The 15,860-nt window shown below is 64.4% G+C and overlaps 2 protein-coding genes across 10 annotated transcripts; both read right to left on the bottom strand.

Annotated features, from left to right (window-relative positions):
• Nucleotides 1-1,388: 1,388 nt before the first annotated feature.
• Nucleotides 1,389-7,455, bottom strand: PGGHG (protein-glucosylgalactosylhydroxylysine glucosidase). 9 transcript variants are annotated; one of them, XM_086383349.1, is made up of 14 exons: nt 7,187-7,455; nt 6,694-6,977; nt 6,112-6,322; nt 5,603-6,038; nt 4,894-5,013; nt 4,385-4,516; nt 4,078-4,189; nt 3,831-3,903; nt 3,296-3,432; nt 3,025-3,158; nt 2,811-2,906; nt 2,641-2,738; nt 2,355-2,566; nt 1,389-2,280 (listed from the first exon to the last, which is right to left on the bottom strand). In XM_086383349.1, the coding sequence occupies exons 2-14, from the start codon at nt 6,950-6,952 to the stop codon at nt 2,225-2,227; spliced, it is 2,076 nt and encodes a 691-aa protein (XP_086239475.1). In that variant the 5' UTR covers nt 6,953-6,977; nt 7,187-7,455; the 3' UTR covers nt 1,389-2,224. The 9 variants fall into 9 exon arrangements, with proteins under 9 accessions (XP_086239475.1, XP_086239478.1, XP_086239474.1 ...); XM_086383352.1 differs by having other exon boundaries at nt 6,823-6,977; XM_086383348.1 differs by having other exon boundaries at nt 7,210-7,455.
• Nucleotides 7,456-9,853: 2,398 nt separating this feature from the next.
• On the bottom strand, nt 9,854-15,466 carry NLRP6 (NLR family pyrin domain containing 6). The gene is made up of 7 exons (XM_086383347.1): nt 15,104-15,466; nt 14,898-14,936; nt 12,942-14,655; nt 11,996-12,088; nt 10,800-10,970; nt 10,556-10,723; nt 9,854-10,094 (listed from the first exon to the last, which is right to left on the bottom strand). The coding sequence occupies exons 1-7, from the start codon at nt 15,381-15,383 to the stop codon at nt 9,956-9,958; spliced, it is 2,604 nt and encodes an 867-aa protein (XP_086239473.1). The 5' UTR covers nt 15,384-15,466; the 3' UTR covers nt 9,854-9,955.
• Nucleotides 15,467-15,860: the final 394 nt, after the last annotated feature.

The following is a 15,860-nucleotide window of genomic DNA, read 5'->3' as shown; positions in this document are numbered from 1 at the left end:
CCCCACCCATGGCCCCTTCCCACCCGGCCTGGGCTGGGGGTGGAGGTCTCTGTGGAGCTGCTGTATTTGGAGCCCCTGGAGTAGCCCCCATCCTGTGACAGCCAACAGCTGGCCCAGCTGTCTCTACCACACGCCAGCAGTGATGAGTCCCAGCTGCAGGCCAGCGGTGCCCCAGCCCCGTGCCGACCGTGTGCTGCTCTGAGCCAGCCCGAGACAGAGGTTGTGCTGGAGGGACCTGGGCTGGAGGAGTTCTGCCCCTTCCTGGGCTGGGCCTACACTGGACCAAGGACAAGGCCAGTGCTCAGACTAGCATGGAGGCGGTGTTTCAACACGAAGCTCCAGGTCTGACCCAGGGAGGGAACAACCCATGCTGGACACAGAGGCCGGGGGCTGGGGTCAGCCTGCGTGTGGTCGAGGCTGGGGTCAGCCTGCGTGTGGTCGAGGCTGGGGTCAGCCTGCGTGTGGTCGAATACGCGTCTCCAAGCAGCGGATGGTTTGCTGGTCCCCACATTTGGTGAGGGGAGCAGAGTGTCCAGCCCACACCCAGGTGTGAGGACAGAGAATGTGCAGTTAAGCCAGGTACAGATGAAGGTCACCAGCAATGCTTCCTGCCTCAGGAAGGGACCTGGTCAAGTTCAGACAGTGGGCTGCCATGGACTGGATCAGCCAGACAGCACACAGCCAGGCTGCCACCCTGTTAAGGCCCCTCAGAGGGTTGCCCCTTCCCCTGCACAGGTGGGTGCACACACACACGCATGGCACACACGCCTGGCACACATGCCTGGGGAAATGTCAGCTTATGTCAGTCCTGTGGACAAAGGGCCGCCTGCCAGCCCCACCTAATGCCTGTGCCCACATCTGGCTCCAGGGCTGCAAAGCCAAGTGTCTGCTTCATGGGGACCATCCGTGGCCAAAATGCTTGGCTCCAGCAGACCTCCTGGGCCTTTGCTGCACTGCCAGCAGCTGAATGAGAGCCTGTAGGCACCCGGGGGAGCCCCATCAAGCGCTGCCTCCATTCTGAGGCCACGTGCACTCAGGAAGCTGGTCTGTAGCTCGGCCACGCTCCCTGCAGCCGCACGCAGGCAGGCCCTGGTGACCCCAGCTCCTCCGCCACCCTGTCCTCTCTTCCTCAGGGGCTTCAGTTTATCACAGTTCACCTGCTGGTCTCTGCTTTTGGGAGAACTTGGGCTAATTCTCCACTGAGAACGGAGAGCAGCAGTTTGCCAGACGAAGGCCGCAGGGGGTGGTGGTGGGGTGGGGAGGGAGGCAGGTGCAGACGTGATGGGACCCACTTACTTGTTCCACACGAGCAAGGGAAGGGAAGCCTGACTTTTGACGAGAGCCTCCCTTTCAGGAGGGTGCCCGTTGGCTCCTCACCACAGACACAGTTTGCCCGGCACCGACCGAGCTTTACTTCCCCAGCAGACGCCATCCCACCCTGGAAGACCCGAGAGCCCAAGTCAGCTGTGCCAGCTGGGGGGCTCAGGCCCGGAGCAGACAGCAGGTGGAGCCTCGGCCGAGGCCGCGTGCCCAGGCCAGGCAGGCTCAGCACCGCAGCCCCATCCTTCCCGCTGGTCGGGGGGAGAGCAGGTCCCTGCTCCACACCCCACACCCCTTCCTTCCTCGAGGAAGGCATGTGACAGAGACCATCAGATGTGACCGAAGTGGCCCAGAGGCAAGAGAAGCCAAGGACTGAGGGTGCTGGGCCCCCCGGCAGTCCAGGAGCGCCTGGGCTCAGGCGTGTGACACACAGTCCCTGGTGGTGAAACTGCGGCCCAGGTCCTAAGTCCTCCCCACGCCCTGCACCCCGCGGTCCTCCCCAGAGAGGCCTGCACCTGCCTCAGTCTTCTTCGCAGAACTGGCCCCTCAGGAAGGGCACGAGGGGCCTGGGAGCAGACAGGGCTGAGCAGCAGGGAAGCGGCCTGTCCACGGGGGTCACTGGGGGCTCGGCTAGAGGCAGCGGCTTGAACTCAGGCCAGAGGGAGCCTGGCTGCCATATACAGGCGGGTGGGGGTCCAGGAGGGCATTGAGAAGGGGCGGGTACAGCCACTTGGGGGCACCCGTGGGGGGCGTGGCCAGGGGGGGCAACCCTGGCCATCTGCAGGGAGGGGCTCATGAAGCTTCAGGGCCCAAGGGTGTCCCAGAGCGGGGCCTGCGGGCTCAGGGCAGCTGTTCAACGTCTTCAGAAAGCCTCCCAGGAAGTTCGTGGGGCAGCGCGTGCGGCCTACAGGCCTGACCTTTGTATCCGACCCGCTGAGCAGGGAAAACAGACTCTCCGTCCTGCAGGGAGAGGGGCATCGTGGGGCGAGGCACACAATGGGGCCGCCTTGGGTGGGGTCTGGGGGGTGGCCTACCTGGAGGCAGGGGGAGGCGAGTACGTGATGGCCACAGCTCGGCTTCCAGAGAGGGGGCCCAAGGCCCTGCCTGGGCCGTGACCTCGACTGTCACGAAGCCCACAGACAGGGAGAAGTCAAGCCTGCTCCCCTGGTAGGAGATGCCAGAGACACACACTGCAGAGATCCCCACCGGACACATGGGGTTGAAAGTCAGACCGGCCCTGGTGATCCTGGGGGGAAGGGAAGGTTCTGTGAGGAGGGCAGGGGGCAGCAGGCAATCACCCTCCGCTGCCAATGCACTCACCTGAACCCCGTGACCCCGAAGAGCACCGCCTGCAGGAAGCCCCCCATGCCCGTCAGGAAGTTCACAGCACCCGACCCGTCTGCATTCTCCGTCCACACCTGCAGGGGCGAGGTGGTCAGGGCAGGGCTGGGCACGGTGGGCATGGAGGGCCAGACTGGGGCCAGGCTGACCTTGAAGGGCTCCGTGATGTTGGCGAAGCTCCTCTCCAGGAGGGCCCATGCCCGCCCTGGGTCCTTCAGCTCCATCCAGCCCACCGCAAACATGCTCTGGGGTCAGAGGACATGCTGGCATGAGGCCCACAGCACAGGGAGGGGATACTGAGGCCAATGGGACAATGCCAAGGTGCTGTGAGGACCACCACCCCACGCCCCGCAGTCTCCTTACCCAGGTCATGGCGGGGCCATGGGGGGACGTCACAGCCTCATAAATCTCCAGGTTTTGCCTGCGAACGTGGGGACTCAGGGGGAAGGGGACAGGATACCCCAGGAGCACAACATCTGCCTGCTTCACTTCCTCTCCTGGCAGGGGAGGGCAAGGTGCTGCTGAAGGGGTGGGGGTGGGGTGGGGACTGCTCTGTTAGGAAGGGGGTGTCCAGGTGGACACAAGGTCCTGTGGGAGGACAGAAGGGCCTTGAAAGAGCTGTGAGTCCACTCACCAGGCTGGTACCCATCAAACTCAGGGTGAAAGTTCAGTTTCGGGTCAAAGGGCACCTTGATCTTATCAGCCACCACCAGCCACTGGTTGGGGACAGGATGCCCCAGGTCCTGGGCCAGGGCAGCAGCAAAGCGCAAGCTAGGAGCAGAGGTGGCAGGGCAGGGGTGAGGCGGGGGTGGGGGCAGGGGGAGGGGGCAGGGGTGAAGCAGGGGGAGGGGCAGAGGGAGGCAGGGGGAGGGAACGGGGGAGGGGGCAGGGGGAGGGGGCAGGGGTGAGGTGTGGGAGGGGCAGGGGAGGTGGGGGAGGGAACAGGGGGAGGGGGCAGGGGTGAGGCAGGGGGAGGTGGGGGGAGGGGGCAGGGGGAGGTGTGGGAGGGGCAGGGGAGGTGGGGGAGGGAACAGGGGGAGGGGGCAGGGGTGAGGCAGGGGGAGGTGGGGGGAGGGGGCAGGGGGAGGTGGGGGGAAGGGGGCAGGGGGAGGCGGGCTGCAGCCACCACACTCCTTCCCCTTCTCAGTGGAGGCGGGGTGGGGTCTGACCTGTTCTGGACCAAGACGTTGGTGTACACAGAGTTGTTGACCCCTGGGTGGTACTCATCGGGGGGCATGACTCCTGGGCACAGAAGGGCAAGATGGTACTTCTTGGAGGGGCTTAGGGACCTGCCCTGTCCCAGTAGCCACTGTGGGGCTGGCGGTCACACGTGTCCACCTGCCCCTCCACTCGTGACTGTCCACGCTCCACATCCCTTGCCCGTCACCCACACTCCCGCGACGGCCACGCTCTCACCCTTCAGGTGGTACTTCTCCTCCTCAGGGTTCCACTCTACGCGGCTGCACCAAAACTCAGCCACAGCCCTGACCACGTCCCAGCCACCAGCCTCTCGGAAGAGCTCCAAGTCCTGGGGGGAAGGGGCACGTCAGAGGCCATGACGCCTGTGATTCTAGCTCCCACCGGTGACTGCATTTCTCGTCAAGGCCCGCCCTCTGAGCGCCCAGCAGTGAAGGCCTGGCTCCGAGATGCTCCACAGGACTAGCCCCAGACAGGCAGTCGTGCAGCGTGGAGAGTCGCCCCAGGGGGCACAGTGACACCTCACCTGGGTGGTGTGGTAGTACAGCTGGAAGGCCAGCACCACAGCCCCGTTGACGTGGATCTCCTGGGTCCCGTAGATGGCTTCAGGGCAGACCTCCAGGCCAGAGCCCGCGCTCTCCCAGGCAAACTTGGCTCCCTGGGGGTTGGGGGATGGAGCAGATGACTGTGTTCCTGGGGGCCAGGGGTAGTCCGCTCCTTTCCCTTCGCTGCCAGCCTTCAGCCATGGAGGGCAGACAGAGGCGGGGGCCGCTGTGGGGCCCTGCGGGCTCTGAGTGCCCACGGTGTCCCTGCCGTGGGCCAGCTTGCTTCTGCCCGGCATCTACTGTGTCCCTGCCCTGGGGCAGGGCAGCGAGGGAAGCCCTGCAGGGCCCCTCGGGCTGTTGTTCCCACTTGTGCAGTACAGGCTGGGGGAGGGATCCAAGACGTCCGGGTCCCACCCACCGAGGGGGCCTGGGGCGAGGGGTGAAGGCCTGAGAGGGCTGTGGGGCCTCAGGCCCTTTGGGGGCCCCTTACCTGGTAGCCCAGGCTCCGGGCGTTGTCCAGGGCCCCGCTGAGTGTCCGGATGCGGTACTGCAGGAGAGCCTTGGCGGCCTCCGGGTGGAGCAGCAGGAGACCCGGGAGCACCCAGAGGTCCTGGAGCACAGCCATGGAAGAACCCCTGGTCTCTCCCTGCAGCCACATCCAGCTTCCTCCTCCAGTGCGCCCCCAGGTCTGTCCCCGATGACGCTCTGCCCGCCAACCCCATGGCCACATCCCCCAAACCAAGACACTCCTCAGACCTGGTGGGCACTGCGTCTGTTGGGGCTCAGGCCAGAGTCTGGGTGTGGGGAGCGGGTGGAGGGCCCCGCGGTCACCTGGTCCTGGCTGCCTCACCTTCCTCCACCCTCCCTCCCCTCAGCAGCCCCAGGGGTGTTTCCAGAGCACACTGCTGGCCCTGCCCTTCCCCAGGTAGAGTCTGCGTGGCCTCCTCGGCCCTTCTACAGTGACTCCTTCCCCAGAGGGGAGTACCTCTCCCCTCGGCCAGGAGTCCTGCAGCTGCGTAGCTCTGGGCCTCTGCACCTTCTGGTCTGACCCCTCCTCCTTCAGCTGTGATCTGCTGCCCTCAGCAGGCCTCCCCCCGTCACGTCCCTGTGTCTCTCCAGCCGCAGCCCCAACCGGGCAGAGCAGAGGCCCGCAGTGCACGTGGACTGGCGGGTGGAGGGGGGGTGGGGGTGGCGCGCACCTGGTCCCAGAAGACGTGGCCCCAGTAGCACTCCCCACGGCTCCCATTGGAGAGGCCCCCGGGGCTGAGGCCATGGCAGACGTATCCCGAGGCCCCGGGCTGGGGCAGGGCGCTGAGCAAGTAGTAGAGGGCGCCACGCAGGGCCTGGCGCAGGGCCAGTGGCCCTTCCACATCCAGGCCACAGTCCGCCCAGAGCTGGGCCCAGGCCTGGGCGTGGGCCGTGTAGAGAGCGTGCCTTGCCTGCAGCTGCAGGGCCTCTGCGAGGCAGGCCTGGGCCTCAGCCTGGCTGCCACCCACCACCGTCAGGAACTCCCACGTCGCATCCTCCTGCCCTTCTCCGAGGGTCAAGGCCGGGGGGACCGGTGTCCACAGCATGTGCACCTCCTGCTGCGCGCCCCCAGGCTGCTCGGGGGTGAGCGTGCGGCCGCACAGGTACCTGCAAGAGGGCAGCCGTGTCTCAGGGACCAGCCTCTCCTCCGCCACCTAGCCGGCCCCCTGCCCATCCTCACCGGGCTCCCTGGAAGTCAGGACCCAGATGCAGGTCCAGGTCTGGGCTTTCTGGGGAGAAGGCTGACTGCAGCCGCACTGTGACCGGCCAGCTCCCCTTGGCCAGGCGGGTGATGGACACACTGAAGGCCAGGACATGAGGCAGTGTGCGGTGGGCATAGATGCGCTGGGAGGCGCGGAAGCTTGGGCCCTCCAGGGTGTGCAAGAAGGAACCTGGGAAAGGGTGGAGAGGAAGACGGGGCAATTCTCACACCCGCCCTGGGGCCACCGAGGACAGGTCCAAATCAACGGCCTTTCTGGGCTGGGAGTGAAGTCCCCCTCTCCCTTCAGTGAGGGAGCCACCTCCAAGCCCCAGCTGTCCTGTTCGGGAAGCAACAGCTACATGGGGGCTGCCAGGCTCCTGCTCGTTCGGGAGCCCCGCCGGCTGGAAGCCTCACAAAGCGGCCGCTCAGAGCCTCCTTTTGCAGGACGCTGGCATCCTGAGTGAGGAGGTGCCGGGATGGGACCTCTGGCCTTCTGCTCGCTTGGAAATGGCGGGGGTGGGGGGTGGGGTAAGGGCTGGGCGGAGGGCAGGCAGTGGCTACCTGTGTTAGTGTCCAGAACATAGGTCTTGGTTAGCTGCTCTCCAGTCCCTGCTGGGGCCTCCAGCTGGACATTGAGGGGACTGGGCAGAATGGCCCGGTGGGTATCCCCCAAAGCCCCATTGTACACACCGCTCACATGCAGTGTCTCATGATACACGCGTGTGCCCAAGTATGCGTTGGTCACGGTGGCCAAGAGCCGGGGGTCACTGGGCAGAGAATGGGCAGTGAATCTGGTGGCGTCCTTGCCAGCATCCTCCATGGAAAGGGTGACTCCGCGGAGGGGCCTGCAAAAGTGGGGGACAGAGGCCCCACAATTGGCTGGGCCTCTGTTTTGTGTAACTCCCAAAGCTCTCCTTGGAACTCGACTAGTGGCCCCAGAGGTGGAGGGAGGGGCGTGTGCCCTCCTGGGTGGCCAGGAAACACCCTCCGCCAGAAGATGCTCACCCCCACCCCCACTATTGATCCAGGGACCCACGGATGCCCGGGCTCCCACCTCAGGGCCGCACCCCCACGAACCGGTCCTGCTGGCAGGAAGGGCGGAGCCTCAGCCCGCGGGCCTCACCCTCCGGGAGGCCAGTCGGTACAGGGCGGGGTGTGGTCAGCAGCTGGGGAAGGGGACGGCAGGCGGGCCAGAGGCCCCGTCTCTGGGTCCGCAGCCCCGCGGCGTCCCTCGGCTCCAGCGGCGCTGCCCCTCAGGGGCAGGAGGAGAAGCAGCCAGCGGCGGCCGTGCCACCGGAAGGTCCCGCGGTCCCCGCCCAGGGCCGCGCGGGGCGGGCCAGGCGCGCGTCCCCACCCCCGGGCGTGCGCGAGGGGGGCCGAAGGGCGGGCCGGGCTTCTCTGGCGGCCCAGCCTGCGAGGCCGAGCAGAGACAGGCCCAGCTCCAGCTTTGCCCTGAGGCTTCTCCAGGGTGGATCTGACAGGGCTTTTTCACCGGTCCGCTCTCCGGCGGCCGGTTCCTTCCTCTCTCCCCGAACGCCCTCTCCCAGGAGAGGTGGGGCCGGGGTTCTCCTCTGGAGCCCCGCCTTCCTTTGTCCCCGCCCCACTGGCTGGCTTTGCACCCCCTCCTCAGTCTCCATCTTCCCCACGTGCCCCCTGCCTCTGGAAGATCCGGGCTCTGGGCCTGTCTAGACCTTGTCTCTCTAACCCCGGCCTGACCCAAATGACTGTGCTGGGACCACTGGCCCAACCAGACACTCAGATTCAGCCTGTGCCTGAAACCTGGCCTTCCTACCCCTCCCCAGCACAAGCAATGGTGACCTCACCATTCCCCACCCAGGCCCCTCCATCCCCACTCCCAGGGCCCCCACCAGGCCCCCTTCTCGGCTCTCCCCATCCACAGGCACTGCCTCCTCTCAGACCAGGCCACCCTCCTGGGTTGGTGCAGGCCTGCTCTGGTCCCACAGCTCTTGCAAGCAGAGCCACAGCCACCCTGAGAGTAGTTAGGGTCTGCTCAAAGCCTGCAGCGGTGTCCACCTTACCGGCAGGAGGCGCCCCGGCCCCTCCCCTCTCACCGCCCTGCCCCCCCGCCCCCCCCCCGCCCCCCCCGCCCCCCCCGCCCCCCAAGCCCCCCGCCCCCCCCCCAGCTGCTACCTGGCTTCCCTGCTGCTTCTGCTACCATCCCAAGCAGGCTCCCTAGTATGGGCTCAGTGTGTCCCCCCACATCCATCGGTTGACTTCTGATCCCCACTGTGATGGTGTTTGTAGGTGGGGCCTTTGGTACATAGGTCACGAGCAGTCAAGAGTAGGATTAGTGCCTTTATAAAGAAGGTATTTTGAGTAAACTGCGGGAGTTGGCAATGGACAGGGAGGCCTGGCGTGCTGCAGTCCATGGCGTCTCAAAGAGTTGGACACGACTGAGCACCTGAACTGAACTGAACTGAAGAAGAGGCCTTAGAGGTCCCTCCTTCTACCCTGTGAGGACACGGCTGGAAGACAGCCATCTGCACCAAGAGGGTCCTCACCAGACACCGAATTGACTGGCACCTTGACCTTGGACATCCTAGCCTCCAGAACTGTGAGAAAGGCGCTTCTGTTGTTGGTCAGCTACCTGCTCTGCGGTATGTTGTTAACAGCAGGCCGAGCCGCTGTGCGGCCTTTACACTTGCTGACCCACTGCCTTTTCCTCAAGACGTCCTTAGGTTGGCCCCTCACTTCCTTCCATTGTCAAGTGCCCTGTCTTCCCTAGATTGTCCCAGACTCCTTACAGGTAAGAGAAAACCCTTGGCTCCATCCCCCACCCCTTCTTTTCCTTCCTTCACAGCATTTATCAGCTGCCCAGAATGCCAGCTCCAGGAGGGCAAGGATATTTTGTCTGTTTTGTGGAATGAATAACTGGATTTGAAAATGGGTTACGGAAGGAAGTTTGGGGGACGTGAAGGGACCCAGAAGGCCCTTCTGACTAGGGCCTCAGAAGCTGGCGGAGTCCAGCAGCTTTGAGCAGAGAAGACTTGAGGATTTGGGCTGTCTGCTGCTGGCTCTGCCCATCAAGGCCAAACCTCCCATCAGAGCTTCCTGAATCCAGCTGTTCCCTCGAGCTCACCCAGGAAGTGGGGGCTGCGGCTCTGCCCCATTCAGATGGGCTGGGGAACAAAGGCAAGGGCATGAGCACCCGTGAGGATGCCTGGCTAAGTGCAGCAGAGAATGACAGAGCTGAATCCCAAGGAGAATTTATTATCAGCACACGGGGCTCACACCACCTGTGCCATCACAGCCCCGTTCAGAGCTCCATCTCCACTCCCCTTAGTCTCTGAAGTCCTCAGGGAGCAACTGGACTCCTCTGGGCACCTTCGGCCCCTGCTTGGTCCCCTGTGGCCAGAGCAGAGTGGCGGGGCTCTGGGTGCCTGTACTGAGTGGGGCAGGGTCTGCAAATGGGTCATCTCACGCTGAGCTCACCAGGTAGAGGCCACACATGGTCGGTGCTCAGTGCCTGGTGCTCTCAGCTTCACCCTGCAGTGAGAGGGCTGGAGGGTCCCCAGAGAGAAACCTGGGTGGGGCAGCGGCGAGGGTTAGGGGAGGAGGCCCTCTTCCCTGTGGGGAGGACAGAGACATAAGCTGTCCCCAGGGTGTGGGGGAAGGGACATGTCCTGGGCCTGCCCTGGAGCAGGTGAGGGCCGTGTCTGTCTGAGTCTCACACCTGCCTGTCCCGGGCCCCTCAGGCTCAACGGTTGCCCAGAGCAGAGAGCACCATCCTCTCGCCCTTGAAATGGGGAGGTGTGCTGTGTAGGGCTGAGCGGATTCCTCCCTAGTTCTGGTCTGCAGGACCTCAAAGGGCACTGATGGGCACTGTGGGGGGCTTGGGATGGGCGTCCAGCGCTGGGTGTGTGATGACTAGTCTCGGGTTTGCTGTCTCCACAGCTTGCAGCTCCTGCAGGGCCTGCTCGCTCAGCTCCACAGAGGTCAGCCTGTAGCCGTGTGCAGAGAATGGCAGCGGGGTTGGTGAGGGAGGGGGCCTGCGGGTGCAGTGACGGGGAGCAGCGGCAGGGGCAGTGCTGGGCTGCTGGCCTGGGTTGTGCCAGAGGCACGCGGTGACAGGAGGTGGCCAGTCGGGGACTGCCAGAGGGTGGGGAAGGGGCAGGGACTAGGGGCCAGAGCCTTCAGGGCACTAAGCGGGATCTGGGGGCACTGGTCCATATTCTGGGCACGGGCACCTGACAATGGGCATTTGGTCTAATGGTGTGGTCCAGGCCCTGGGCCGGAGCCACGGAGTTAGAGGGTGGGGCTCCAGGGCCTGAGTTACAGCGGGGTTACCTCAGGAGGGCCCTGGGAGAGATTCCTCTTTAAGGTCTGGGGGAAGCCCCGGCACCCACCCCAGCCCAGGGCTGAGAGGCTGTGTTCCCAGCACCCTTCCCAGCCCTGTCTCCACCTGAGGGTTTGCAGGTGGCATCCTGGGCACTTCAGGGTGGTGCACAAGCAGGTCACCGTAGGTCCTGACAGCTGGCAGCCACTGAGATCCAGGGTGGTCAGTGCTGGGATTTGCTGGAGCTTGCCAACCATGTACTGGAGCGCTTCCTGCAGGCCTGGCTGCTGAACCCTAGGGGAGGGCTGACCTCAGGAGCTGCTGTGGGGGCCCTGGTCCCTCCCTCGGTCCCTTCCAGGCTGCTCCTCACCTGAGTGTCTGCACCCGGCACTGGGGCGAGGCCAGGCCTTCGCTCAGCACACGCAGGCCGGCCTCGCTGAGCCCGTTGTGGAAGAGGCCCAGCTCTGCCAGGGCCGGGGCCTCCCTCAGGGCCTCAGAGAGATCTCTGCAGACCGAGTCGGGGAGTTTGCAGCGGGACAGCCTGTGGTCAAGAAGCACACGAGTCCGCGGTGTGCGAGCTGCCTGCTCCCCGGGGGGCTGAGGTTCAGTCTGCAGACTTGGCTCCACACCCGCCTCCCTGGGCCCCACAGAGCTTCTCCTACACCATCGCCACCCGTGTGCACACCTCGTGGGCACCCGCTGGACGCACTCCCTTGTCTCTTAGGACATTCTCCACGAGCTTGCTCTCGACGTGTCTAACTCCAGAGCATTATCCACCAAGCACAGGGGGACCGAGCTTATTTAGGCAGCCGGCCCTAACGGTTGGGCAGGGTGTCAGCTCTCTTTTTTTTGCATTATAGACAACGCTGTGAGGGCATCTTCACGCAGTTAGTTTGGCAGCAGAGTTGAGGGGTTCCTGATGTTTGTGCCACGTTAAGTTACCATGTCAGCATTGACACATGACTATAATTCACCATACCTAATCAGACTAACTCGTATAACGTATCTTACTATCTGCTTACTTGGTGGTAGTGAAGAGTAATGGAAAAGGTTACATACTAAGTACTGCCTCAGTAAGTCTCACATCAACCTTCTGAGGTGGAAGCTACAGGCTCCGTTCCCCGGGAGAAGACTGATGCTCAGACAGACTGGCCTGCCAAGGGCAAAGAGGCAGGCAGGCTGGCCTCAGAGCCTGCGCCCTGAGCACCTTCCACAACTACTTCTGAGATCCAGAAGGACCACCCAGCAGTGTCCAGTAGCCCTTAGCAGCCTTCCTGGGGAAGGGAAATGACAGTCTGGCTTTTATCCCTCTTCCAGAAGCTCAGCGTACTCTGCTCCCCACTCAACACAGGGGCCAAACCCTCTGTTCTAACTAGCACCCAAGCGCTTCCCTCCTCTGTCCTGTGTGGGCAGAGCCTGCTGATCCTGCCAAGGGACCATAGGCTCTCAGCCTGTCTCAGCACCCCCTCGGTCAGCCGTCCCCAGACAGGGCTACACCCCTGCCCCTGCCCAGGGTATCCTGCTCTGTGTCCTTTTCAGGGAAAGGGCTGGGATTTGTTCACTCACGTCAGGCTGTTCAGACCACACTGCCGGTCGGTCATGGCCTCACAGAGTGGGCGCAGGGGGGAGCCTGGGGATTTTCTTGTGGTGGCTCGAGAGCTACGAAGAGAGAAAAGAAGGTGAAGATCCCTGCCCCTTCCAGCCCCTCACTCCTGAGAAGGACTCCTTCCTACAGTTCCGAGACATTGGAGCTGCTTCTGCCCTTACCCTCAAGCTGGGCCAGGACCCCCTCCCTCTTCATCCTGAGCCCAGAGTGAAACCACTTCTCTGTGACCTCGTCCACCTTCCCACGGAAGCTGTCTGTGTGAGTCCCATGGGACAGGTGGGCCTGTCCTTGCGCCTGCAGTGGGTGTCCCCAGCCCCACCCCCGTCAACATCCTGACATTCGTTCTCCCAACAGATGCTGAGCACCTGAGTCAGCTGCTGGGTTGGGGTCAAGTGCACAGAAACAATGGCACGAGCTCTGCCCAGGAGACGCGGGTCTGGTGGAGGAGAGGGGTATGGGCAGATGTCATGGCATGCAGTAGTCAGTGGGGGCACTTCTGAGGCCAAACGGCTGCAGACTACAGAGGAGAGTTTGGAGCGACTTTGAGGATAGGCAGTGCTCTGGGTGGAAGGGACGGCAGGAGCAAAGGCTCAGAGCACAGCGCGTGTGGTGTATTCCAGAAATCATTACGAGAAAGCCTCGTGTCGGTGATGGGAGAGGGAGGTTTGCCTTGGACATGGATGCTAGGGTGGGGAACATGGTGAAGGCACCCTGGGGAAGAAGATGGACATTGGGAACTGCCTTGAGGAGGTAAGAAAGACCAGCCATGAAGTCGTGCCTCTCCTCTGGGGAGCAGGCGTCAGGTCTGCACACGCTCCCCAGGCCCAGGTGGACATAAGATGCTCTGGCACACATGCCCCACACAGAGGGCCCACAGAAGAGGGCAGCCCTGCCCTGGAGACTCACGAGCTGCCACCCAGGCTGCCCTGTAGACGCTTCATCAGGCTCTTCTTTTTCTTCTCCTGCGCAGTGGCCAGTCTGCAGCTGACCAGCCGCAGCGCCTGCCCGGCCGGGCAGCACCGCACACAGTAGCTCAGGACGGCCAGGTCCATTCTGCTGAAGTGCACTCGCTCCAGCACCAGCTCAGGGAGGCCGCGGAGGGCCTGGTGCACAAACGCGTCTTCCTGTGTCTCGTGCAGGCAGTAGAGCAGCTCCAGCGGGTAGTTGAGCTGCTCGCCCTCCTCCTCCTCTGACTCCTCAGTGTCCTGGGGTGCCAGGATCTCCTCCGTCCCCTCTGGCGCCGCCCTGGGGCGGCCCTGGCCCTGGTCCTGCACCCACCTCAGGACACGCTGCTTCACGCGCTCTGAAACTGTGCAACCGAAGTGGCGCTTGATCTCGCACATCCTCTCTGTGTTCAGTAGTCCAAAGAGGAAGCGTGTAGTGAGGTTGAGGTGGCCGCGCAGCTCCGGGTCCCCCTGCAGAAGTGCCTCTATGCTGCCAGCAGGTGCCCTGGGAGCCCCTTCGTCCTCCAGCAGGTAGGACAGAGCAGCTAAGAATTCCTGGAAGCTCTGGTCAATGAACTGGTAGGTGACCTCTGTTTCCAGCACGCCTGGCATCTCCTTCTTGCTGAGAAACTGCGTCTGGACCTTGGAGCCGCAGAGCTGCAGGCGTTCCAGGTCCTCCTCCGAGAACCGCGCCCTGCCCCCGAGGACTCCGTCACAGGCCAGGCGGCACAGCTTGCGCAGCTCTCTCTGCAGCTGGGCCGCGTCGGCCGCGGGCGCCGATCTCAGGACGCTGGCCACGAAGAGCAAGTACACGGCTGTGGTGGTCTTGGAAGTGCGCCACAGGTCCTGGCCGCGCTGGAGCTGCTGGCGCAGGACGGTGCACACGATCCAGCACACGCCGGGCACGAAGCACAGGGAGAAGAGCATCTCGTTCTCCTTCACCGAGCGGTAGGCGTGCTCCGCCTTCCACTCGTCCTGGAAAAACTTGTAGAAGTACTTCTTCCTGTCCTTGTCTGAGAAGCCACACACCTCGGCGCACTGCGGTGAGCACAGGCGGGCCTGCAGCCTCCCGGGGGTGGCGCCTCGCCTGGTCACTAGCAGGCGCGCCGCGGGCAGCAGCTCCTTGCTCAGCAGGCTCCCCAGCACCCGCGCGCCGCTCGCGGCCTCGTGGGGGTCTCTGCAGGGCGCGGCCTCGGCCGGCTCCGGTGCCAGCGTTTCGTCTACGCCGTCCAGGATGAACAGCAGCCTCTCGGACTGCGCCAGCATCTGCTGCACCGGCGCCTCGCGATCGGGGCACTGGTCTAGGATCAGGTCGGCCAGGCTGCACGTGCCCGGTCGCTCCAGCAGCTCGCGGCAAGACAGGAAGAAGGCAAAGTCCACCTGACTATGGTACAGCTTGCCCGCCGCCCAGTCATACAGGATTTTCCTGGCCGCCATGGTCTTGCCGATGCCCGCCGGGCCCTGTAGCGCCACGGTCAGCCGTCTCTCGCCCTCCTCGTCGCGGCCGAACAGGCGGTTGAAGGTGTGGGTGTCTGAGCGCCGGGCGCGCTCGGCCTCCGGCTCCTCGGCGATGAGCAGCTTGGTGAAGCGCTTGTTGATCTTCACTGAGCGAGCGTCCCGCTCCTTCACCTTAGCGTGCTGCCGCAGCACGTGCTCCCGGTACTTCTTCTTGTACTCTGCGGGTAGGGGGGCGCCGGACGGAGGGAAGGGGAACAGGGGTCGAGGGCGCTGTGTCAGTGCCGCTCCGGGGCCCGTTGCCCTCCCCGGCGGGCTCCGGCCTCAGTTTCCCCCGTTGCCTCACAACCCCCTCTCCGCGCTCCTCCCCGGGGCCAGCTGTGCGGAACCTCCGAGTGACTCTGAGGACACCCGAAGTGTCCGGACAGCTCGGGGCCTGCGCTTTCCGCCGAGAGAGACCTACCGGAGACGGAGAGCAGCGCCGGGGAGCTGGGGCCGAGACCTGGAAGGGAGAGCTGCGGTGGGTCCCGAGGACCGGGCGGGGTGCAGAGGGAGCGTCAGGGGTCGGGGCCCCGGGGCACGCGGGCGCTCTTTGAGGGAAGCCAAAGGAACCTGCCCAGGCGGGAGAGGCCGAGGGGGGACCCAGGTGAAGCCCCACCTGGCACTCACTCTGCAGCCGGCGCTCCTTGAGCCGCGCCGCCACGTCGCGCACGTCTGCCCTCTTCAGGGTTTTCTTGGCCACGTCCAGCGCGCGTTCCGGCCCGTAGAAGTGGACCAACTGCTCCACGAGGTCCAAGGTGTCCGCGCGCTCCAGCCGCCCCCACGGGATGCTGCGGCCATCCACCCGCTCGTCCCGCAGTTTGTGGCGGAAGCGCTTCAGCTGCTCTTGGCTCAGGTCTTCCAGTGCGCCCAGGAGCAGCTCGCGGGCAGCGGCAGCGCGGGGCTCCATGCTGGGGGCGGGCGCACGCGGTCAGCAGGGTGCCGCGCCCCGGTGACCCTGGCCTCTCGCCGTCGTGTTCGACCGCAGCCCCGGGCGCCCACGGGCAGGGGTTTTGACGCGCCCGCATCTATCCAGGTGGCTCCAGGCCAACGCTTGAAAGAGCGCTCTACTGGAAGGGTCGTCCTCTCCTCCCAGGATCGCGACTGAGGACTTTCCTCCAAGGCTTTCCAAGGCTTTCATGCCGCCGACCGCATCGCGGTCTGGTGGCGAAATGGAGTTAGTCCCAGGTGGACACTGGCCGCCACTGACCCCAGCGTTAGAGGGCGCCTTCCTACCCCGCACCCCGCTTTCTGCTCATCCCTTCTAGGCATCCATGTCAAATGTCCCGAGTAAGATGTGTCTGTAAGGGCCTGTGCTCTCCTTTTTTCTGCTTCCCTCCCATTCTCTTCCCCAGGAGCTTGGAGCAGACTCACCACCGGGCCGTCA

This window comes from Bos grunniens, chromosome 29, assembly GCF_055505025.1.
Source record: "Bos grunniens cultivar Pamir isolate PY7600 chromosome 29, Bosgru_T2T1.0, whole genome shotgun sequence".
Classification (NCBI taxonomy): Eukaryota; Metazoa; Chordata; class Mammalia; order Artiodactyla; family Bovidae; genus Bos; species Bos grunniens.
The sequence above is the reverse complement of the archived record's forward strand: the minus strand, read 5'-3'. Positions and strand labels throughout refer to the sequence as shown.

What these genes read in the sequence shown, in the direction of transcription:
- NLRP6 (XM_086383347.1), bottom strand. Translation starts at nt 15,383, where the DNA reads ATGGAGCCCCGCGCTGCCGCTGCCCGCGAGCTGCTCCTGGGCGCACTG. An exon ending in GGCAGCCTGGGTGGCAGCTC is followed by an intron (nt 12,089 to 12,941) that starts GTGAGTCTCCAG and finishes CTCTCTTCGTAG; the next exon opens with CTCTCGAGCCACCACAAGAA. An exon ending in TGTGGTCTGAACAGCCTGAC is followed by an intron (nt 10,971 to 11,995) that starts GTGAGTGAACAA and finishes TCTTGACCACAG; the next exon opens with GCTGTCCCGCTGCAAACTCC.
- PGGHG (XM_086383349.1), bottom strand. Translation starts at nt 6,952, where the DNA reads ATGGAGGATGCTGGCAAGGACGCCACCAGATTCACTGCCCATTCTCTG. An exon ending in CCCGGAGCCTGGGCTACCAG is followed by an intron (nt 4,517 to 4,893) that starts GTAAGGGGCCCC and finishes CCCAACCCCCAG; the next exon opens with GGAGCCAAGTTTGCCTGGGA. An exon ending in TCGCCTCCCCCTGCCTCCAG is followed by an intron (nt 2,281 to 2,354) that starts GTAGGCCACCCC and finishes CTCTCCCTGCAG; the next exon opens with GACGGAGAGTCTGTTTTCCC.